This window comes from Parasteatoda tepidariorum, chromosome 5, assembly GCF_982258835.1.
Source record: "Parasteatoda tepidariorum strain Cologne lab strain chromosome 5, Ptep-v5.0, whole genome shotgun sequence".
In the NCBI taxonomy this organism is placed as follows: Eukaryota; Metazoa; Arthropoda; class Arachnida; order Araneae; family Theridiidae; genus Parasteatoda; species Parasteatoda tepidariorum.
In genome coordinates, this window is record NC_141759.1 from 36,170,422 (window position 1) to 36,194,293 (window position 23,872).

The window sequence follows — 23,872 nt, forward strand, 5'->3', positions numbered from 1 at the left end:
ATATTTGTCTAAAATTAAACTGCTTTTTTTATTATTTTCTATGGCAAGAAAGTTTCAGAAAACACCATTTAAGGAAAGTAAATTTACAAGCATTTAAGATTATTAAGGGTGTGTGCTGACAAATGTATAGTAACATTTGGAACTTTGCATTTGGAGTCTTCTGATTTATTCGAGTCTTCATCTTGTAAGTCATACTTTTTCATCATACACCACCTATAAAAAGGAAATCACTGAAACACAAGGAAATTTGCTTTAACAAATATTTATACTTATAAATGAACTAATCCAGTGATGTCGAATATTTTACGAATGCTGGAGATGATTTTCTTTCAGACAGGGGTTTAAACTTTTGAACTGAGAATCATACATGGGCTATTTGTACCTCGCAAAAGAGAAAAAAAAATGGCAGTAAATCCATAGCCTTAAAAAAATTACAGCTTTTACTACTTTTAATTATGAATTATCCACCATTTACTTTTTCCTAGATTCGAAACAGATCCGAATGTTATTTATAAATCTTGTTATATACTTCTAATTAGCCTTGATAATTAGATATGGGGCGAAATTAGGCTGAAAATTAGCAAACTGAAAAAAAATTATTATAGAAAAAGTTTCAAACTAAAATTTTATTATTAATAAAACTTTAAATTTTCAGTCGCCTGCGGCCACCCTGAATAATAAATTCTCTTCCGTTTGCTTTTATGTTTGTTTTTAATTTTCACCCGAAATGTCCTGGTAGAGGAATAATGATAAGCCCTGTAATGTGCTTCGTATTTATGTATCATGAACCTTTCGTTTCCATGAATCAATTTACAAACCTAACATTGCTGGTGCAAACGGGATCTGACGAGATTGATTCTGATCAAATTCAATATACAAGTATAATAAACAAATTTTAAAAAAAAACAACAATATTATCTCACCCAGTACACAAAGATCTTCGATGCTTATCAGCATTCTCAACATCTTCCACGGATTGAGGCAACACTTTACCTAAAGTTTCTGGCAAGAAACTGCCACAAAAGCCACAAGCTGAACAAATAATAGCAAACACTAGGTAAGGAAGATATGATCCATGTTTATCCTGAGAAGAAACTTATGTAAATTGAAAAGGAAAAAAAAAATTTTAAATTAAATTTGAACATAGATACACTATAATTAAATTGCTAATATTAAGTTATTTTTACGCCCATGTCCAAGATGTCGTGAATTGGATCTCCGCAGGCCCCGTGTGGTAAATGGTGACTGGTTCATGTTAAGTATGTCGGGTCACAAAGTCTTCCATGTTCCCATTACAAATCATACCTTTGGGGTATTAAATTTGAGATTGATCATTCTCTGGTTCAGGTCAAAATTGCGTTCTGTGGATGAAAGTTGGGAATAATGAATGAGAGATAGAAAACTTGTAGATTTAGTGAAATTTATTCCTTGTTTTGACTGTCCCTTGAAATTTTAAACATTCTATACCAGGAAATTAATTTGAAAAGTATTAATAATTTCATATAAAATTTATTTTCATTTTCTTTTACTTATCCTGTAAATCAGCTGTTCCCAAATGGTGTGTCGTGGAATCCTATGGATCCGTGGAAGAGGTAATCTGTTTCCGGTCAAGTTAGTACTCTTTTTAACATTTCTGAAACCTGTAATTTTATTAAGATACGAACAATAATTCTCTATTTACTTAATATTTTGATTGCTTTTGCGACATTAATTACAATAAAATGCCATTGTAAAAAAACAGCACATTTCGATGTGGAAAAAATACATAATTTTTCAACTAACGATATAATGTATAAACTACGAAAAGTATATGCATTATAAAATATTGCATTGGTATCTTTTCAAACTTTGGTATCTTCTAATCTTTGGTTTCTAATCTTTTATCTTTGGTTTGGTTTGCTATCTAATACATTGGTATCTTTTAAATTAAATTAAATTAAATTAAATTAAATTAAATTAAATTAAATTAAATTAAATTAAATTAAATTAAATTAAATTAAATTAAATTAAATTAAATTAAATTAAATTAAATTAAATTAAATTAAATTAAATTAAATTAAATTAAATTAAATTAAATTAAATTAAATTAAATTAAATTAAATTAAAGATTTGGCTAGATTGTCAATGAAGAAACATGTTTCCCTGCTAACAATTTTCAACGTTGATGACAGTTCTTTTTAGTTTTCGTTTCAATGAAAACCATGCTTCTTCTTATTTCATTCATTTTCATCTTATGTTTATAAACCAAAACCAAATTCTTAGCAAACCTATATTTAGCCTCCAAATTTATGAATACAACTGCCTGATGTAAGCCTAATTTTAGATTATCAATGATAAAACGATAGCAGTGTTTTATAAGTTAACTACTTTACAAAACAAATGAAATAAAATAAAAATATGACCACCGAAGCCGACGTCTTCAGGGGGTACCGGCCCCGGTAGCCATTAAAAACAAAACCATTTCTATTTGAGGGAGAAGCAAAAGCTGGGCTGCTCAGTTAAGACTAGAATTGCGCCCTGTTAAAAGAAAAAATATATAAAAACTTAAAAACCATCAATCATATTTTTAATTAAAAAATTAACATTACAAAAATTAAAAGGAAAATCATTTTTACTCAAATTATTTAAAAAATTATCCACAGCTTCCCGAAAACTTTCAACATTATTACAAATTTTCTTGATCCTAACTAATTGCGAAAAAACAAGATTTTTGAATATTTTACTACACAAATTAGTTTTAAAGTTGCAGAAAAAAATAACATTAAAATTAAAGGCTTTTCTTTTATCAAACACACCAATTTTAATAAAATTGTTAACAATATCAATTTTAAAATCTAAATATTCAATATTAAAGCAATTTTCATTAGTTTTTTTCAGGACCAAATCACCAGGATAAATAGTATAAATAAAATTATAATCGTCACAATTAAACAAAATCAAATCATCAATGTATCGGAAAGCATTAAGCACTTTATGTTCAAGAAATTTAGCCTCGAAAAAGTGCAAAAAAATGTTGGCAAAAGCCCCAGAAAAGGAATTGCCTTGTGGAATTCCAATAATTTGTTTATAAAAATCTAAACCATTAAAAAGAACATTCTCAAAAAGATTAAACTTGCATAAATCTAACCAGTTAAACCTATCAATTTTTTCATCAAATAAATACTTGTTATAAATACCTTCACAAATCTCAATAATTTTTTCATGTGGTATGCTGGTATACAAATTTTCAAAATCAAAAGTGTTAATGCTGGAAATATCATTACTTTTAATAAAATCCAGAACTTCAACATTACTTTCAATAATAATATTTTTCTCTTTTTTAATTTTAAGCAAAATAATTTTTAAAAAACAAAAAAACCTTTTACTAATATCAGAATTATAACTATTAATACCACATGCTATAAACCTAAATTTAATCGGATTTTTATGAAATTTAACTATTGGAAATAAATATGGAAATGTAATCCTATTTAATTTAAATTTTAATTTTTTACTAAATGCAATAATTCTTTTTTCAATAACTTTTTTATCTTCTTTTAACTTTAAATAGGTATTATTTGCATTATATTCCCCAATAATCAATTTTTTAAAAAAATATTTACACATAATACAGAAATTATTTGAAGCTTTATCAACAACAGTAACAATGAATTTATCCTTAAGATTTTTAATTTTTCTAGATAAATCATAATCAATAAAAGTACCTTTAGGAAATGAACTAAAACTGGTATTAAATAAATTAAATTTAACCCTTTCAATAATTTTAGCTTTCCACTCAGAAAAACCTTCAACAGGCCAATGATATTTTCTGGAAATTTTTGCAATAAAAAAAATCTAGATCTTTTTTAATGGATAAAATAAAATCTTCTTTTTTCATCTTAACTCTGGTTCTAAATTTTGAACCCTTACTTAAAATGCTAATTAGATCCTGATCACCCACAATTTCCAAATTTCCGGTAATAACATGTCCATAATCATTATCAATAAATTTTGAAAAACCCTCCTCATTACAATAACAATCAGATTTAGAAATACAATTAAGATTTCGACTTACAAAATTATAATTACACACCTTTTTCCTAAGTGTAGAAATTATTTGTGTTATTTGTGTTTTCTTTCAGTATTGTAATTTTCAAATTTGGTTTATGCTGCATTTGCGCTTTTCTTATTTGAAAAATTATTTTGTTTTTAAAAACTTGCTTTAGGTGTTTTCTAATTAATTTAAAGCGTCAAAGGGTTTTGTTGGATGTCTAGGTTTTATATGTCTAATTTAGTATTTCCTTTTAGGTTAATTTTAAAATAATGCAAAGTACAATATATAAATATTTTATGGCGCCTGGCTCGTCGCGCGCCCAAACAAGGAGCACTGAAGTTAGTCTTGACTTAGGGATTACTTCGGACAAAAAGTTACTAAGTCAAATATTTTGTTTAAATAAATTTAAAAATATAAAAAAATTTAAAAAGTTTAAGAAATGTTGTAATAAAAAATGTAAAACTTGTCCTTTGGCTGATAGTTCTCAAATTGACAGTCATTCTAATGTATTGTTTTGTAAAAGTATTAATATTATTTATTTAATTCAGTGCAATTGTTGTAATTTGTGTTATGTTGGTCAGACAGGTCTTGAATTTCATAAGCGGATTAATTCCCACAGATCAGCTATAAAAAATTTTAATAATAGTAATTGTTCCACGGATTATGAAATTTTACATTTTCAATTTCATGATTTTAATAATGTTACTCTTTTTATTTTGGATTTTATGGAAAATTTAGATAAAAGACTTGATTTAGAAAATATTTACATTGGTAGTCTTAAAACTCTTTTTCCTTATGGATTAAATAGTAAATTTAATGGGGAAGGTACTGTTAATACTGAAGATTTTTGTATTTATAATAAATTAAAAGTTTTTGATTTTCCTGGTGTTTGTGATTCAAAATTTAGAAGTAAAAGGGGAGGTGGAAAAGGTAAGGGTAAATTTATTGAGTTTGATGAGTTTTCGAATTTTTGTAACTTACCTGTTAATTTGAATAATATTTTCACTATTAGGAAATATTTTTTTGGTTTTAAAAATAAAGTTTTAAAAAATTTCCTTATTAAATTTGGTTCTAAAATTAAATTTGATACTGAACTTGTTAAATTTATAGTTTTGGATTTAATTAAATCAAAAATTGGTGTCAATAAAACTGATTTGCTTTTTAATAATGTTTCTAAAGTCGAAAGGGTTTTTTGTACGATTAATTTTCATGATAAGAATTTTGAAAATGTTAAGTTACCACAGATTATTCATGGTCTTTCTGATTTCTTTCCTTTAGAACAAATTAGGGTTACTGCTGCTTTTAAATTTTCTTCTACACTTAGGAAAAAGGTGTGTAATTATAATTTTTTAAGTCGAAATCTTAATTGTATTTCTAAATCTGATTGTTATTGTAATGAGGAGGGTTTTTCAAAATTTATTGATAATGATTATGGACATGTTATTACCGGAAATTTGGAAATTGTGGGTGATCAGGATCTAATTAGCATTTTAAGTAAGGGTTCAAAATTTAGAACCAGAGTTAAGATGAAAAAAGAAGATTTTATTTTATCCATTAAAAAAGATCTAGATTTTTTTTATTGCAAAAATTTCCAGAAAATATCATTGGCCTGTTGAAGGTTTTTCTGAGTGGAAAGCTAAAATTATTGAAAGGGTTAAATTTAATTTATTTAATACCAGTTTTAGTTCATTTCCTAAAGGTACTTTTATTGATTATGATTTATCTAGAAAAATTAAAAATCTTAAGGATAAATTCATTGTTACTGTTGTTGATAAAGCTTCAAATAATTTCTGTATTATGTGTAAATATTTTTTTAAAAAATTGATTATTGGGGAATATAATGCAAATAATACCTATTTAAAGTTAAAAGAAGATAAAAAAGTTATTGAAAAAAGAATTATTGCATTTAGTAAAAAATTAAAATTTAAATTAAATAGGATTACATTTCCATATTTATTTCCAATAGTTAAATTTCATAAAAATCCGATTAAATTTAGGTTTATAGCATGTGGTACTAATAGTTATAATTCTGATATTAGTAAAAGGTTTTTTTGTTTTTTAAAAATTATTTTGCTTAAAATTAAAAAAGAGAAAAATATTATTATTGAAAGTAATGTTGAAGTTCTGGATTTTATTAAAAGTAATGATATTTCCAGCATTAACACTTTTGATTTTGAAAATTTGTATACCAGCATACCACATGAAAAAATTATTGAGATTTGTGAAGGTATTTATAACAAGTATTTATTTGATGAAAAAATTGATAGGTTTAACTGGTTAGATTTATGCAAGTTTAATCTTTTTGAGAATGTTCTTTTTAATGGTTTAGATTTTTATAAACAAATTATTGGAATTCCACAAGGTAATTCCTTTTCTGGGGCTTTTGCCAACATTTTTTTGCACTTTTTCGAGGCTAAATTTCTTGAACATAAAGTGCTTAATGCTTTCCGATACATTGATGATTTGATTTTGTTTAATTGTGACGATTATAATTTTATTTATACTATTTATCCTGGTGATTTGGTCCTGAAAAAAACTAATGAAAATTGCTTTAATATTGAATATTTAGATTTTAAAATTGATATTGTTAACAATTTTATTAAAATTGGTGTGTTTGATAAAAGAAAAGCCTTTAATTTTAATGTTATTTTTTTCTGCAACTTTAAAACTAATTTGTGTAGTAAAATATTCAAAAATCTTGTTTTTTCGCAATTAGTTAGGATCAAGAAAATTTGTAATAATGTTGAAAGTTTTCGGGAAGCTGTGGATAATTTTTTAAATAATTTGAGTAAAAATGATTTTCCTTTTAATTTTTGTAATGTTAATTTTTTAATTAAAAAAATGATTGATGGTTTTTAAGTTTTTATATATTTTTTCTTTTAACAGGGCGCAATTCTAGTCTTAACTGAGCAGCCCCAGTTAAGCATTCTATTAATTTATCTACGTTTCTCCTTCTCCTGACCTTTTTCATTTCATTTTTAAACTTCTACTGCGCATTATTATAGGGGGCGTTGTTTTTCAGTTTTTAGTGTTTTCTTTTCCTCCACTTGCTTTTGAAGTTTATTCTTGACCTGTGACTGTGAGTTTTTAATTTTCTGATGATTTTTATTGATTTTCTTTTCGTAATTTGTTTATTCTTTTGAATGTATCTTGTTTTTCCTGGACCTCTATACAAAACCATCGGGGTACTGAGGGAGATATTTTAAGCTTTTGCTTCTCCCTCAAATAGAAATGGTTTTGTTTTTAATGGCTACCGGGGCCGGTACCCCCTGAAGACGTCGGCTTCGGTGGTCATATTTTTATTTTATTTCATTTGTTTTGTATTGATACTTTTTTCTGAAATTTCTGCTGCTTCTTAGCGCGTTTTTTTCAAAGAAGTTTTATCCTTTTGATCTTAATTATTTGTGTTTTCTTTCAGTATTAACTACTTTACTTTACTTTAATTATAAAGCCGGGGTTCTATCGAAAGAATGCGGATCCTTTAGGGTTCCATAGCCGGAAAAAAAACTGTAAATATAATTTATAACCGTAAACTTTTAATCTTGCTTTTAAGAAGAAAGACTTTGAAAATGCGACTCCTTACTGATTCATAATAAATATTGCGGAAAACGAATAAATCAATAATACCTTACCAAACCGACAATAAATGGTGAGAAGAGCGTGGAACCAACTCCAATGGTACTGATGAAGCCCATCGCAATACCTCTCAGAGGAGTTGGGACCAGTTCTGGACAATGCTGGTACTGAGCCATGAAAGCTGCACTTGCTCCAGCTTTCCCACAAATAGCAACTACAATCTGAATTTCTGAATTGTCTGTAAATTAATGAGGAAAATTAAATAAAAGTGCTGGATACACACTGCAATAGTTAAACCACTTAATTAGAAATCAATAGTGATAGTAAAAAGAATATTTAAATTGCACATCTCCAACTATGCCATTTTACTTTGAATGTGCAGTAATGTGGCGTAGCCCCTCGGATATGTTGGCATAGCATTTTGATGTAAGAGAGCTAATAGAATAAGTACATCGATAACTACTAGTGATTTATTTGAAATTAAATATATAAATATGTCTGTTTTTTTTATTAAAAAAATTCAATAGGTTATCGAATACCCAACATTAGATATTTTTTCTAGTGCAGGGAATAAAAGAACATTTTTATAACGATTCGAATTTTTTTATACATTCATTAAAACTCAAGAAAAAGCAGCTGGTATTCACTTGTCTAATTTATCAGGGTAGTTAATCAAACATTGCCTCTGCCCATTCCTTATGTCCATACCAGTCAGTAAAGAAGGTAAGTGGGTAAAAACGATATAAATTTGATACATAGTTATTTCTATTGCTTAGTGTTTAAGATAAGGAAGTAACAGGAGATGAATGAAATACGTGGATGCCTTTTTTTCACTTTCTGGTAAATATTATTTGTAGTGTTTGTGATATAACAATTAATTATATGATTGTAAGCAAGAGTTATTTTAATTACGCTAACATTAAGGATTCATAAAAAAAATTAATCGGACTTAAAATCGGACTATTTAAATTATTTTTCTTTTGTGGACAAAACGGGGATGTTTCTGTATCGTGATCTGTCGCGCCAACTGCTATCGCCAAGGTGCCAAAAAGATTTTAAACTTGTAAATTAAAGAGAGAAAAAACATGTAGATGTTTGCCCGGGGGTGGCTACGAGTTGGTCCCTTTCTATGATGCTTTCGCTAGTTTCTCGCTGCCACCTGCCCGAAAGTTTCCAAGACTTGGCGATTATTCTGCCACTGATCACGATACGGAAATCTCCCCGTCAAAATCAAACAACTATATTAGACAATGATTAAAATATTAATATGTATCTATTTTGTTACAACTTTGAAAATAAGAACAAAGTGAGAAGATTACAATAGTAAATGAACATGATAAAATAATAATATTATAATAAAAAAACAATAATATAAAATACACTTACAGGCTATATACAAGACAATCAGGGACGCAGAAATAATTATATATAGATAATATATATAGATATCTAATAATTGCAACCTATAAGTAGCAACCAATTCATACGTCAGGCAAAAAAAATTTTCTTAGTGGTAGCAATATTATAGCGTTTTCACGCATTAAATCTTCAATTTAAAGTTTCAAAAAACTTTTCGACCTACCACGACGTATCAATAATTAAAAAACATGTTTATATGATCTATTTATTAGCTTATTAAACTCTTAAATGTTTAATTTTTAGAAAATATTTACCAACTTTAATTGTTGTTTTACTACCACTGTTTTAATATTTTTTTCAGCGACCATACAAGTTGGGAGGCATGTATATATATATACAAGGTATCGAAAATAAAATGATAAAAAAACAACAACAGGCATCTTGACAGGGCTCGAAAAACAGCCCGTCCGCCCGTCCTCGGCGGTCAAAAATTCCCCGCGGACAACAAATTTCTAGAATCCGACGTCCGCGCGGACGGCCATTTTCCCGTTAATGTTCGTGATACATTTCCAATTTTTGTTATCTTACAAGAGTCTAGCGCCTCACTTCTAAAATGACCCTCTAATCTAGAAATACAGCAACATACAAGCTCATGGTGGAATTGATGTTTTCTCTGTCTGGGAGTACTGCAGCGGTTGAAAGAGGCTTTTTAGCAATGAACTTACAAAAAGACACATTACGTACTGGTCTTAAACAAGAAGCGTTTAGCTCAGTTATGAACATCTACCTAAATGGAAAACCCCTTTCAGATTTCTATGCAGAAACCTCTGTAAATCATTGGCTTGATTGTGGAACTGGCAAACGTCATATTTGATTCATTTCAAAAACGCAGTACCTTCGGATAAATTGACATTCCAGATAACTTGACCTTTGTCATTTAAATTATTTCATAAAAGAAATACTAGGTTACTATTAGTAACCTAGTATATACTATATAATGTAATGCGTATTACTGCATAATGTAATCCTAGTATTTGTAATCCTAGTAACTACTAATTCATTGTGCAATTTATGTTAATGTTTGTAATAAATAAGGAAAAATAATATTTTTATTTATTTAGAAGCGACGGGTTAGTTTCAAAGGAGGACGGGTACATTGTTGGACAAGCCGTTCTCGGGGGCGGGTAAAATTTCTGGGTTTTTTCGAGCCCTGCATCTTGATTCCCCTCAGCACTCGCTCGCTCCCCCCTCCCCCGAAGTTCTTCACGGATGCCGAGTGAGGCAGTTCATCTTGAGATGTTGGGAATTAAATTGATAAGTTAAGTTTATGTTGTGAATTAAATCAAAATCGAAAATTTGATTAAAATCACACTTTGTGGACTTCGTGGATTTATTTAAGAAGAACGCCTTTTGTTTTTGTAGGCAGTTGTCTAATTTGTCTATTTTTAGGTCGCTATAAATTGTATTATTTCACCCGAACCAAGGTGTGCCTTTGATTCTTCTTAGAATTTTATGCTCGAAGGTGAGTCATATTCTAATTCGCGTATTTATTTCACGATCTTCAAGTGAGGGAAGCATAGCTTGGGATTGGGCGTATACACATAATGTATATATGCCTCTTGGTGTTGAGAACCATACCTAATACTTAAAATCTTCTAGATTCTCACAACGAAACATTTTATTAAAATCTGCTGGTTTACAGTTTAGAACTTCGTCCAGAAATTTCTGTTTTAATTTGGCAATATATTTGTCAAATATTTCTATTTTAATATCTTTATATGGGAACATTTGTTTCTTATAAATTATCTGGAATTGCTTATTTTTGTCAGTGACAAGCTTCTTAATTTGTGTTTTTGAAATATTGTTTCATGCTATGGTGATGCATAAATGTGTATATCGGTAAATAGTCCAATCATTGAAACATAAATTAGTCGTTTAAGATTGAGTTAAGATTTCATGCATCTTCAAGTAATTTTGATTTGTGATAATAAGAGATTAAAGTTTATTCGGTTGTAGTTGCAAAACTTGTAAGCGGTACATTCTAATTAAAAATTTAATAAAATATTAAAACTATTTATATGTAAAAGTGAATTGTTTAAACATTCCCTGAAAGAAAATTGCCAGTTAAAAAGATAAAGGGAGGTTCAAAGTCTTGATGAAGCTCTAAGCTGAAATGCCCCGTACTTAAAATGTTAACTTTCCCTGAAGCGATTGTTTCACCAAAATAGCTGCCTCGCTGTTTTATGAAACATTACAGATGAATTCATCTAGTTAAAAATCTTGGTGAAGCTGTAAGCCAGAATGCCAGCACTTAAAATATTAGTTTCCCCTGGCACGATTGTTTTACTAAATTAGCTTTCTCGCTGTTTTATGAAACATTCCAGATAAAGCTAGATGAATATAGTTAAAAGTCTTGACGAAGCTCTACGCTGGAATGCCCCACACTTAAAATATTAGCTTCCCCTGGCGTGATTGTTTTACAACATTACCTTTCTTGCTGTTTTATAAAACATTCCAGATGAAGATAAATGAATCTAGTCTAAAATCTTGATGAAGCTCTACGATCGAATGTCTCCTACTAACTTGTTAATTTGCTCTGAAGCAATTGCTTCACTAAAATAGCTACCTCGCTGTTTTATGAAGAATTCCAATTTGATTCAGCTACTAATTATACTAAATATTTGAAGAAGTATACAAATCAAAGCAAAGCATTCGAAAACTCTTATTATCTTCGCTCACCTTGAGGAGAAAATACTGGTATCAAGCAAAACACGATGGTGAATATGAATGCAAACTTAATTGTTTTCTTTCTTCCTATTTTGTTCAAAAGCCACCAAGTCAGGAGATGAGCCGGTATTTCAATAAGAGACAAAAAGAAAAAATTCAGAAATTCATTTCCACTTAAGTTGACAATATTTTCTTGCAATCCATAATAAGGTATGGAAACTCCTATCCTTAAAATAGAAAACAAATTGATTAGTAAATTAGGTAATTTAAAAATTTGGCTGTTCTAGTGTTAAAAATAGTGATCTTCTTGAATTATTTTTGATCTAATTATTGGATTTTCAAGTATTAAGACTCTATCTTAATGTCTTAAACTTAAATATTCTATATAATGAGTGAATACGCTATTTTAAGTTAGAAAATTCAGCTCAAAAACATACTTTTCCTGAATAAATTTTTAGAATTGGGATTTCTGACCACCAAAATTAAAAAGGGCACCACAATCTGAAAAATATGGTCCCAATAGTTTGTGCAGGAGAGCAATCGGGAATTTGAACTCCTGCCAGCAATTACAAACAAGAGAATTAAATTAGTGTAGTAAAAATTTTTTATTCAATAATAATTTAATAATATCAGGTTGTTTATAAATCTTGTACAGTTCAAAGTAAAATCTCCTTCTCCAGTTATTGTTTTCATTTACACCACCAAGTATGCCGAGCAAAATCTTTCTCTCAAATATTGCGATACAATTTTCCTCCAGTTTTGTCATTGTCCAAGCTTCAGGAAGCATATGTCAACTCTGGCCGGACAAGAGTTTGTAGATTAAAAACTTAATATGAAATAAATAGAATGAACTTAAATACATAAAAACAAATAGAATGAATTGAATCGCCCACGTGATTCAAATGAGTGACGACAACACAATAAAAAAGATACTGCTTTTTAGACCCACTGGAAAAAGAAAGCTGGGAAGGCCGTGGTTGAGATGGGCTGACTCAGTGGAATCTGATTTTCTAGCAATTAATGAAAAGAGTTGGAGATCAAAGATAAATCGGAGGTCGTCATGAAGAAAACTTCGGAGGCCCACATTGGGCTGTCTGGCCAACTATGATGATGATTTAACTTTTGAAACTAACAAATTCCCTACTCTGTTTATCAATCATGTTTAAATAGCAAAGTGTTTGTTTGAAACCAATTTCATGTAATTTCTGATAAATAATAACAGTACAGTTTAGTAAAATTTCCATGCTCAGATTTTGCCAAATTCTGAGGGTGCTGGCTGTTGAGAGAGAGAAAGAAAGGAATCTCTCAAATGTTTACTTGTTCAAACTTTCAACTGCCTTTTCAGCTTATTTCTCAGATTTCGAATCTCTAAGCCGTTGAAAAAAATATATTTAAATTAATATAATAATTATTAATTAACATAATTAATAATGAATTAATTTACCTATTTAAGGTGTAATTTATATTATTATCCTCTTTCAATTTTTAACAATACATATGTTAGTACATAAAATTTTGATGATAAAATCAGAAATTATTTTGGTTTTACAATTTTTAATTCACTAGCTATTCATGTATGTTTAAAATTAGGTTTTGAAAAAAGGACTTACATTACTATAATGCAAAAAAAGAATCTCTTTCTCATGTTTGGATACGTAAACAGACTGATTGGTGAATTGCTCTTGAAATCGATTTTCTTTTTCTTTTTTTCTAAATTCTGGAATAAAAGAGAGTTTTCAGTACGAAATCTTGGAAATTACGATACTTAATCATACAACTAAGAAAATTTTAAAAAGATTATCGAGAGATATGACCAGCTTTATTGTAATTCATGCCAATTTATACGAAACAAGCATACAATTTTTTTTAAATACTTTCTATCGAAGAAATGCAAGTGAAGCATTTTGGGAAGGTTGAAAAGTGCCTCTATGAAATCAATTGCAGATACATAATCGGTTAACTAAGAGGGGAAAAAGATTATTCGTATTGAAAATTTCGCTCAAAACTAAAATATCGGAGTGTATGTTCATAAACATATAATAATAGAATGGAGCATGCGACGAAAAAGGGGAAGAAATTCATTTCCTTATTCATTTATTGGTCTTAATAAATATTACATATATCTGTTTTACAAAACTGAAAATAAAAAGAACTGATAATTAAAACATTATGAAATAACGTCTATAATAAATTTCCAAATTAACTGCTCGTTTGTCATGTACCAATATGTATTTTACATTATAATAAGGTATATTTAGTTTGAAAACTGAAAATTTCGTTTTAATAATCTAGAACAAGTGAAAAGGCCGGGATAGCCTGGTCGGTAGGGTGCTGGGCCAACACCTCCTACATCACAAAGCCTCCACACGGTTTTTTATCAGTAGTCCGATCAGACCACTATGAAAGTAAACCAGTTTTAGAAAGAGCCATTTAATGCGAAATCTAGGAAAAAATAAGAGAGTGGTAGCAAATATATGTCTAAAAATTTGTTTAGTTTATGAATATGATTGGTTTGTTTCATTTACTTGTCAACCACTACAGATTCAATTCTCAAGCATAAATGATAAATTTCTCTCAGTCAACTTTAGAATAGAATATGGGTTCCATGCGCACAACCGGTTCAATTTTGGAATAGTCCGCACGGACTACTTATAAAAAACCGTGTGGAGACTTTCTGGTGTTGGAGGTGATGGCTGGGCACATGTCCGAGAGTTCGTGGGTTCGAACCCCGCCAGCCGAAGACTCCCCGTGCAGTAAATGGTGACTGATGCACGTTAAATCTGTCGAGTCGCAAAGTCCTCCATGTTCCCATAACAAATCAATACCTCTGGGGGTACTGCATTGGAGATCGATCGTTCTCTGATCCAGGTCAAAAATTACGATCTGTGGATGAATGAATGGATGAATGTATGAATGGGTCCACCCTATAAACGGATGTGACGTGTGTGTAGCTGAAGGCGAATTCTCGACCATAGATGACGCAAATGTAAAACAAGAAACGCACCTTCTGCCTTAAATTTGCTCGGTTTCACCAAGCAGGCTTGCTAGTGTGGCAAGTGGCATAAGAAACAACAACAACAGAACAAGTGGGTAGCGTTACCTGTTTGCTGACGCTCCTAATCCCCGAAGATTGCTATGTTATGATATATGGATTAAAATGGATTGCTTCTAAGTTAACCAATTTGAAATGTGTTCTAGCGGAAAAACTTAGGATTTTAAATAAATTATTAAAATATCTAAAACTAATTCTTTTTTAAGGATTAAAATATTTAAAATTGAAATAAATGACATACAATAGAAAACTTGCGAAAAGAGAACAATAATTATACTTTTAAAAATAACATATGTGACGGGATGTATCCTTCGCATTCTTTCAACGTTATGTCATTCAAAACTGTCGTAAACGCTACTCTTTTTGTTATTTTCACAATTTTTTTTTAATATTAAGCAATTTGTTTCATATTTGTATTTAAATAATAATAATGAAAGACATCAGTTGTTAGCTTATATTCTTGATTTAATAAATATTACATATTAATCTGTTCTACAAAATTAAAAATAATGTTATTAAAAGAATCATGAAATAACGTCTGAAATAATTTTAAATCAGCCGTATGGCATTAAAAATATTATGGGATACTGTGAGTTATGCATAATGTTTATGCTAATATATATAAAAAAAATTAACTATTTGACGAGAAGAAATATTTAGAAAACAGAAGAATCAATAACGGAAACAAGCAATGAATTATAAAGCGACATCCTTAGTGAAAAATGAGATCAGCTGACACCCCAGTCAAGTTCCTACGTTTCTTAGGGCTTTTAAATTTTTTTAACACTAGGTTTACGGGACGCGTCATTTTGACGCACTTCGAGATTTGTAAGGAAAATTACAAAACCCGTTTGAATTTTTTTTTTTACCTCTTGTAATGACTTTTATCCATTGATCGAGGTAAATATATATTGAAGTCTATTTTCTTCAAAAGCGTTGAAATATTGAAATTCTCTTTATGGTATACCTATCTCTACGGATATGCGTCAATCTGACGCGATCGTAATTTAGACAAAATTTTGAGTAAACATGCAAACATCACATCAATAATAAGTAAGAATATAACGACATTACTTCGATCCGATATCGATTTCTCAAATGAAACAAGCGATAAACAACTGTTGCCAATAAGCAATAATAGAAAGAACAAACGCAGAATGTCAATTGATGTCAGAGTGTTAGATTTTCAAGGTTTCAGTTGCATAGTTCGAGTATTGAAAAATAAAATACTGGAATATTTCATAAATATATATCTCATATTATTTTATTATAGTATATAAAGCCAACTGCTCCGGACACAATAAAGTAATTTAAAAAACGGTAATTAACTACTAAATAAACTTCCCAAATATAAAGTGGTGAATTATTTAAGCCTACGAATTATTTAGAAATAGTGGTGGATAGAAATCTACTAAACTGAATTTATTAAACCAAGAATCACAATTGATAAACTACCACTTTAAAATATATATATGCTGTCTGGAGCAAGTTGGCATCTCTGTAAGTGCTGTTACATGTATTCGTTCATGCGTCAAAATGACGCGAGTTCGTAGAGAGAGTTATATATGAAACATCCGTAAACCTAGTGTTAACCCAGGGCTAAAGAGAATAGAAGGGCTGGTTCACTCCTTTGAAGTAACTCTCGCCGCGCCAATCCTCCGATTTTCTCTAGTGACGTCACTTTGGCGCAAAGCTCGCACTTTTACTTCAGGAACGGAGCGATCGGCCTTACTAGCTCTAACTAATATTGGATCATTTCTTTTTGCGAGATATTCTAAGACATTTGTTATTTTCTATAATGACTTTCCTCAGTTTTTGCAGAGAATTTACAAGAATTTAAAACTATTATCGAAATGCCAGTTTGCGCGATTGCAACTTGCAAAAATTCTGATACAAAAACAAAAGGAAAAAATATAATTTTCCGCGTGTTCCCTAAAGTAAATGAACAACTATTTAAAAAATGGATTCCGAAATGACACAGATAATATAAAACAGCAATACGTTTATTCTGTCGTTAAGAGCTTTTATAAAAATTCATTATCTAAATAGAAACTGCCTCGTTACTTCAAAAAGAAAGGCAGGTGAAAAGAATTAAAAAATGAATAAAGTCAAAGAAAATTAAAATGTAAATAAAAAGTATAAGTAAAATATATAGTATATAGTTGAAATTCTCCTAATTTCATAACATATTTTTTAATGTAGTTATTCTGAAAATGTATGATTTTTTAAAAAAATTATATTTTCTTCAATTTAAATATCTATAAATTATATAATCGTAAATTTAAATATCTATAAACAATTGTAAAATTTCTAATGTCATTAGGAAACTTAATTATTATTTTGTTTCAGTAATTAGCGTTTAAGGTTGATGTTTCCTAATGATTAAGTATGAACAAATTGCTATTAACGACATATTTTAAAATCAAGGATTCTAAATTTAACTCAACTTATCGTTATAAAAGAATATGTAGATAAAAAAAGTGTCGATATATGCTTTCATTTTTCTTAATAATTAAAGTTAAAACTGAACTTTTTAAAATAAAGTATTTATAGTGTCATTTTCGCCAACTAGTAAAAAATTTTTATAAGTTTAAAATTGTATTTTTTTTTAATATAATAACCAAGAAAGTTTTTTTGAACTATGTTTATGAACAGAAATAATGAGTTAATTACGCAAAGTTTGAAAGCTAATAACCAGAAAAAGTATAACTTATTTTTACAAAGAGAAAGATGCAAAGTTATCATATCTTTGCTTGCGATCTCCGAGATCTGTGGACACAGTGACGTCATGAGGAGGGAAATCGTAGCTTCAGCTCTAAGAGTGGAGTGAACTAGCCCTTCTATTCTCTTTAGCCCTGGTGTTAACCGGTTAACGCCCAGCGTCATATATTTAGGACAGTTCCTTTTTTCAAAAACATTCATTGTGGTGGGAAACTATTTTCAGTATTTTCATTCATCTGGATGAATTAAAGGATTCTCAGATACCACAATGATTTAGTTATTTCTGATTAGATCTAGAATTCTAAGGAACAAGTAATTTTTGATCTATCAAAGGCTTATTGTATGCTTAACAGTAGAAAAACAAATTAATTTCGATAATATATTATACCACTTTTTCCTTAAAACCACTTTTTCTATTATTTTAATTTATTATTTCGGGACAAAATGAGTTCAACTATCTTAACATCAATTAAATTCAAATATTTCTCAGCAGTACTATAAAAAAGCAGCAATCATTTTAAACATTTCGATATTAGGAAACGAGTTTTGTTATATAAGTAGTGCTGAGCAGAAGATTATTTTGAGGTATTGCTTTCTTTAAAGTTATGATTAATCTTCTTATCCTGGCAATTTTGAATTGCCGCAAAAAGTAGCTCCTATATCAAACCACAAAACAAGAGAGGATTAGATGTAATGAAAAACTTTTTCAAGCGCCACGCAAGGAAAAAAATCACGAAACCCTTCAATGGTCTGCCAGACAGTGGAAAACTTTAACAAGACTGGTTGGAAATTCGGTTTATTGTGCTAACGAGTAAGAAATACGCCTTTTAGTGGAAGTTTAACTTTAACCGATGTATGAGAATTAAATTGATTGAAGACAAATTTTCTAAAATAATTTCAAATAAATATCTCTAGGACCTGAATGTTTTTCAAAAGTTCTTCATAAGATACATCTTGACAGTTCATTTTACTAATTTTTTCCAAGATTTTAGCAGCTTCTTCGTATTTTTCTTGCGATATCAGCCAGCTTGGAGATTCAGGCAGTATACTATAAAATGAAAATTATAATAAATAAAAAGAACAATATATAAATACGTATAACTTTTTTTTAAATCGTACTGTAGATATTTAAAATATGAAAAATATTAATTGCAATCATGCTACCTCATCGATTTGCATCCCACAGATCGTAAAGACACGGTTCCCAGTAGAACACTGAAAACAAGCATTACTGGCTGCGGTCAGTAAGTGGGTGGGTGACCACTTTGATTAGCCTGCGTAGGGACCGTAGTTGTGCTGTTTATGTCCTCATTAAACTGTTCTACTGTTAAGGGCTCGACTTCGCGCAAAGGTTGTTGAGTTACCAAAGTGGAGGAACCATTCCCTCTGCAGAGGATCAAAATTGGGATGGCAAGTCTTCTGACCATCTTGTGGGATGCTTCCCAGACTGTCACTGTACAGTTCCAGAGAGACGTAAATAATGTACCTACCTAGCTATTTTCAAGTTCTGCTTTTACAAGGTCTTGAATAAATTTACTTAGATTAAAAACGTAAATTAAAATTTTTGATGGAAATTTTAGTATTAAAATTTGACATGTGCTTTCAAGTGTCATATATGCTAGCCTTCTGGACCAAAGATATTCAAAATTTAAACAACATTCCAATGTATATATATATATATATATATATATATATATATATATATATATATATATATATATATATTGGGTAATGTATATGTATGCATATAAACCTTTACGTTCTTTATAAACTAGTACATTCAGATAAGAAATAAACAAAACTAAAAATACCATTTTGAAAATAATTCTGTAGCCATCTGAACTAATTTCAGACCCCCACACCCAAATGTGGCTAGTTCAAGTACTTGTATTTTTTTTTAAATAAATAAATAAATAGTTCCCCAATGTAACCATTACAAATATTTTTTGATACTCGTATAAGCTATATGTTCTAATTATCAAAATATTATTATTCCATTATCACTACATTCGGTCTTGCGGATTCTAGATCACCTAAGATTTGAATGATTTGCGGGTAAGTGAGGTTTTGCAGCTGAGTTTGCTTACAATCGTCATATATATATATATATATATATATATATATATATATATATATATATATATATATATATATATGCTTTGAGGATTTAAGGCTTTGAGGATTATTTTGGTGTTTTTAGAAGCGCTCGGTTCATGCGATATTTCATACTTTGCAATAAAATTTAAATCTTTCAGGGGTTTTAGCGACCAGCAATAAATTATAAAAAAACAAGTATTTTTGAACAATCTATGCCAAAAAATTAAGTAATAAGCCAGTAACTTGTATCGATTACTTTGGTTATTATTTTCAATGACTGCATTAAATTTCGTTAATCTAGCTTAAATATTTATGGAGATAATTAAAAAAAAAATTTTTTTGTCTGATGTTTTTTTTAGTTATAACTTTAAAATTTTAAGTAGAATTTTGGGAACAATTTTAAACAAGTTACAAAATTATTGTTTTAAAATTTGGAGAAAAAAAATTAAAAATTGCGCAAGATATGAATATTTAATTATTTTCTTTTGTACTGCGTAAGCGCGGAAAAAATTCTTAATTATTTTTTCATAATTTTATTGTGATTCGTATTTCGCTACTAAAGAAAAAAATTTGATCGAAATATCTTTACGCAAATAGTTTCAAGCAATTTTCTAAGTAGTTTTTATATTTTTTAAAAGAACGAAATGATAAAGGGTTTTCTACATATTTAATTGTGCTCTTGTTGTCCAGTCATTATAGGGTAGTGCAATTTTCAGTACTACATAATATAATTTGCTAAAAACAGCTGATTATTTTTAGCTTTTCTTTTAAGTTTTCTTTTAAAAAGTACGAAAACTACTTAAAAAATGGCATTAAACTTTTTCCATTTTTAAGATATTAAAATCAGATTTTTTCCATTAGTTGGCAAATATGATTCCCTGAAAAATTAGGAAAAAGAAATTTGAAATTTCTTTTCGCGAATGCGCAGTACAAAAGAACTACTTTAAATATTCATATCTTGCGCATTTTTAACATTTTTTTTCTCATTTTAAAACAATACTTTTATAATTAATTTTAAATTGCTCCAAAGTTTTCTTTAATTTTGCTAACGTTTTTAAATTTATACCAAAAGAGAATAAAACCAAAAAAATTTCTTTTTTAATAAAAGTTTTCATATCTCCATTAATACTTAAGCTAGGTTAACGAAATTTTATGCAGTTATTTAAAATAATAGACTGAGTGACCGATGAAAGTTACAAGCTTATTGCTTGATTTTCTGGCATAGGGTGATCAAAAATACTTGTTTCCTTTCGTAACTTAATGTTGGTCTCTAAACTCTCTTCAATCTTTATTGCCAAGCATGAAAAATCGAATGAACTAAATACTTCAAAATTTACAAAATAGTCCTCGAGGTATTTCTTGAGAAATTTAAAAAAAAAAAAAATCAAAAACTTAAAGTGTCAAAAACTTAAATATCAAAAACTTAACCTACAAAGCTTTCTGGAATCACTTCCCAAGAAAATTCAAACAATTATACCTACAAGTATGCTAATAGAAAACAAGCTGATGATGCACCCGCCATTACAATACTAAGATAGACCCAGCTTCTTGTAATATAAGCTAATAATGGCAGTAAACATAGACCTAGACTCCAACAGTTCGTGGCGACTCCGTTTATCCTGGATCGAATATTGGGGCTAACTAACTCCAGAACTGAAATGAAAAGACATCGATAATTTCAGTTTTCATGCGAGGACCTAATTTTAATAATAGGTTAACAACTCCATCATTGTTCATTTTTTTTAACGTAATTTTTTTAAAATCTTGTTTGCTATTTCTGCCTTCTGTTTGGAATTACGAATAAACTGGAGGTGTACTAAATTTAAAAAAAAGGAAGAAATGACCTGTTTAAAAGTGAGGCTTATTTTATTTATTTATTATTATTATTTTTGGAATTGGACCAATATTTAAATAAGATATTCATATAGTTTATTAATATGCCAGCCGTGGTGGTCAAAATGATTGTAAAGCAAACTAAATAGACAACGAATCAGGAATTTAGCTGAAGTTGCAAATACTTGAGAAAAATCTTTCGCCAACTTGGCAACTAAGCAAAATTTATTAGTTTACAAAAATCAGTGTTCTAAAGTAAATTCATTGATGTTAGTGTCACAGTTCTTAAAGCAATTGTTTCTTTTCTAAAAAAAATTCCTTCGTTTAAAGTATGTAAAAAAAAAGTAGTGTACGTACCGATGATGTATCCAAGACTATACAAACAAGTCATTGTACTTCCAATGATTATTCTTAAGACGAGAAACAACATTAAGGAAGGAGAGAAAGCAGATCCTATTTCAGCAATAGCTACTATCAGTGTTAAACCTAAAAACGTTGGTTTCCGACCGCACCTACAAAAGGAAAGCTATATCTATTACCATGATAGCGTTTTAGAAAAATATTGAGTTGTTTAAAAATTTTCAGAATTGAGAATAATGTCATTTAAAAGTAACTTCTATAATTTTTTTATACAGCATTTTAATTGTTGACAGCATGTATTGAGCAAAATGATAATTCAATGCCAACAACTAAGCTGTCTGCAATGACCTCATATAAATTAAATAGTTTATATTTTACTGTTAAAGTAATAAATCCGGTTATTATTAATATTAACCGTTCGTTTTTAATAATAAACATTTCTTTTGGTCAAAGTGAGAAATATCGCAAATGAATCTCTTTATCCGGTTATTATTAATAATAGTCAATGAAGTTAGGTCAATATGATTTAACAGCTTTTATAAAAAATTTATATATATATGTATATATATATATATATATATATATATATATATATATATATATATATATAGAGAGAGAGAGAGAGAGAGAGAGAGAGAGAGATTTTTTGTAAAGGCAATCGAAATAATAAAAAAATAATGTATTATTGATTGCCTCTAAATGCTATCACAGATTTCTAAAATGTTATAAAAACTGTTTAAAAAAACGCCTTAACTTTCAGAATTCCTTTAACTTTCACGGAACCCTAGGGTTCAGGGGGACACCATTTGCGAACCACTGATATAAACAATCTTTCGTATAGAAACAGATGTTTTAGAAGATTTTACTTGGCTGAACTGTTGGCACAGTTCGAAAGATCATGCTTGAAGCTTGCAGAAACGGAGTCTCTTTTCCTCACGCAAATCTTTTTTGACCAGATTAAGTATAGGAAGTTAACTATTTTCAATATCATTATAATTAAAAATTTATTCCAATATAAACATTGGAACCCTATATTATGATTTCACAATCGCAGGTATTAAAATTAGAAAGAAGTTATTATCTTCCTCGCCTCATTTTGGTCAATCGATTTTTTTTGCATGGCTAAAAATGACGCCATTTCTAAAAGCTTCAAGCCTGATGTTTGCAAATTATGTCATCCGTTTTGCAATTAAAAATCTTTCAAAGCGTTTGCTTCTAAAATAAATATTAGTCACATAGATTTAGTACAACAGTGTTTTCCCATTTTTGTTCGATATTTTGCACCGTTCATGCATACAATTTCAATAATAAACTCTATATGAATCGGAAAAAATTATATTAACTTATTCGTTGCATCTTCATTTCACTGATTACCCGCAATTCACAAACAAAACGCAATGCATTGATGTGTCCCCAACCGAAATTTTAAACAGTTATAAACTAGAACTGACCTGTCAGAAAGGTAACCATAAAGGGGAGTACCAATGATAACTCCAAAAAAAACTAGGCTGACCACCATGCTCTTGAAGTAGTCATTTTCACACACCAGATTCCACTGAAGTTATAAATACAAACATTTTACCACAATGATTATAATAGACTGCCAGTTTTAAACAAACTGTTTATTTTAATTAATCTACAAATGAAATAAATCTTTACACATCTTAAAATAAAAGTTATCGAAAAACTCCTGGTTGAGATGAAATCTCACTAAAATAATAGAGTGTAAGAAAATATGTATAATAGACAAAGCTGAAAATAAATTATTTTTGGCATTTTCTCTCTCTCTCACTTTTTCTTTTGTTGCGATTTATATATCCAGTACAACGTATACTTTGGCATTATTGCAAAAATGCTGCTGTGTCTCATAAATGTTGACATGTCATAACGTGTATATATATATATATATATATATATATATATATATATATATATATATATATATATATATATATATATATATATATATATATATATATATATATATATATATATATATATATATATATATATATATATATATATGTATATATATATATATATATATATATATATATATATATATATATATATATATATATATATATATATATGTCCGTTAAAGTGTAAAACCG

The 23,872-nt window shown here is 28.9% G+C and overlaps 1 protein-coding gene across 4 annotated transcripts in view; it reads right to left on the minus strand.

The window, feature by feature from the left end:
* Positions 1-42: 42 nt before the first annotated feature.
* LOC107452435 (beta-alanine transporter-like) overlaps positions 43-23,872 on the minus strand; it is a 28,304-nt gene continuing 4,474 nt past the window's right edge. For 2 of the 4 annotated variants that reach the window (XM_087163663.1, XM_087163662.1), the window contains exons 3-11: positions 23,210-23,313; positions 21,756-21,910; positions 21,047-21,218; positions 18,387-18,516; positions 13,306-13,412; positions 11,708-11,922; positions 7,666-7,847; positions 924-1,084; positions 43-213 (exon numbers count right to left, since the gene is read on the minus strand). In XM_087163663.1, coding sequence (XP_087019789.1) covers positions 84-213; positions 924-1,084; positions 7,666-7,847; positions 11,708-11,922; positions 13,306-13,412; positions 18,387-18,516; positions 21,047-21,218; positions 21,756-21,910; positions 23,210-23,313 — 1,356 coding nt within the window. In that variant the 3' untranslated portion in view covers positions 43-83. Of the gene's footprint in view, positions 214-923; positions 1,085-1,408; positions 1,641-7,660; positions 7,848-11,707; positions 11,923-13,305; positions 13,413-18,386; positions 18,517-21,046; positions 21,219-21,755; positions 21,911-23,209; positions 23,314-23,872 lie in introns of those variants that run through there. The other 2 variants (XM_087163664.1, XM_087163665.1) reach the window with 2 other exon arrangements.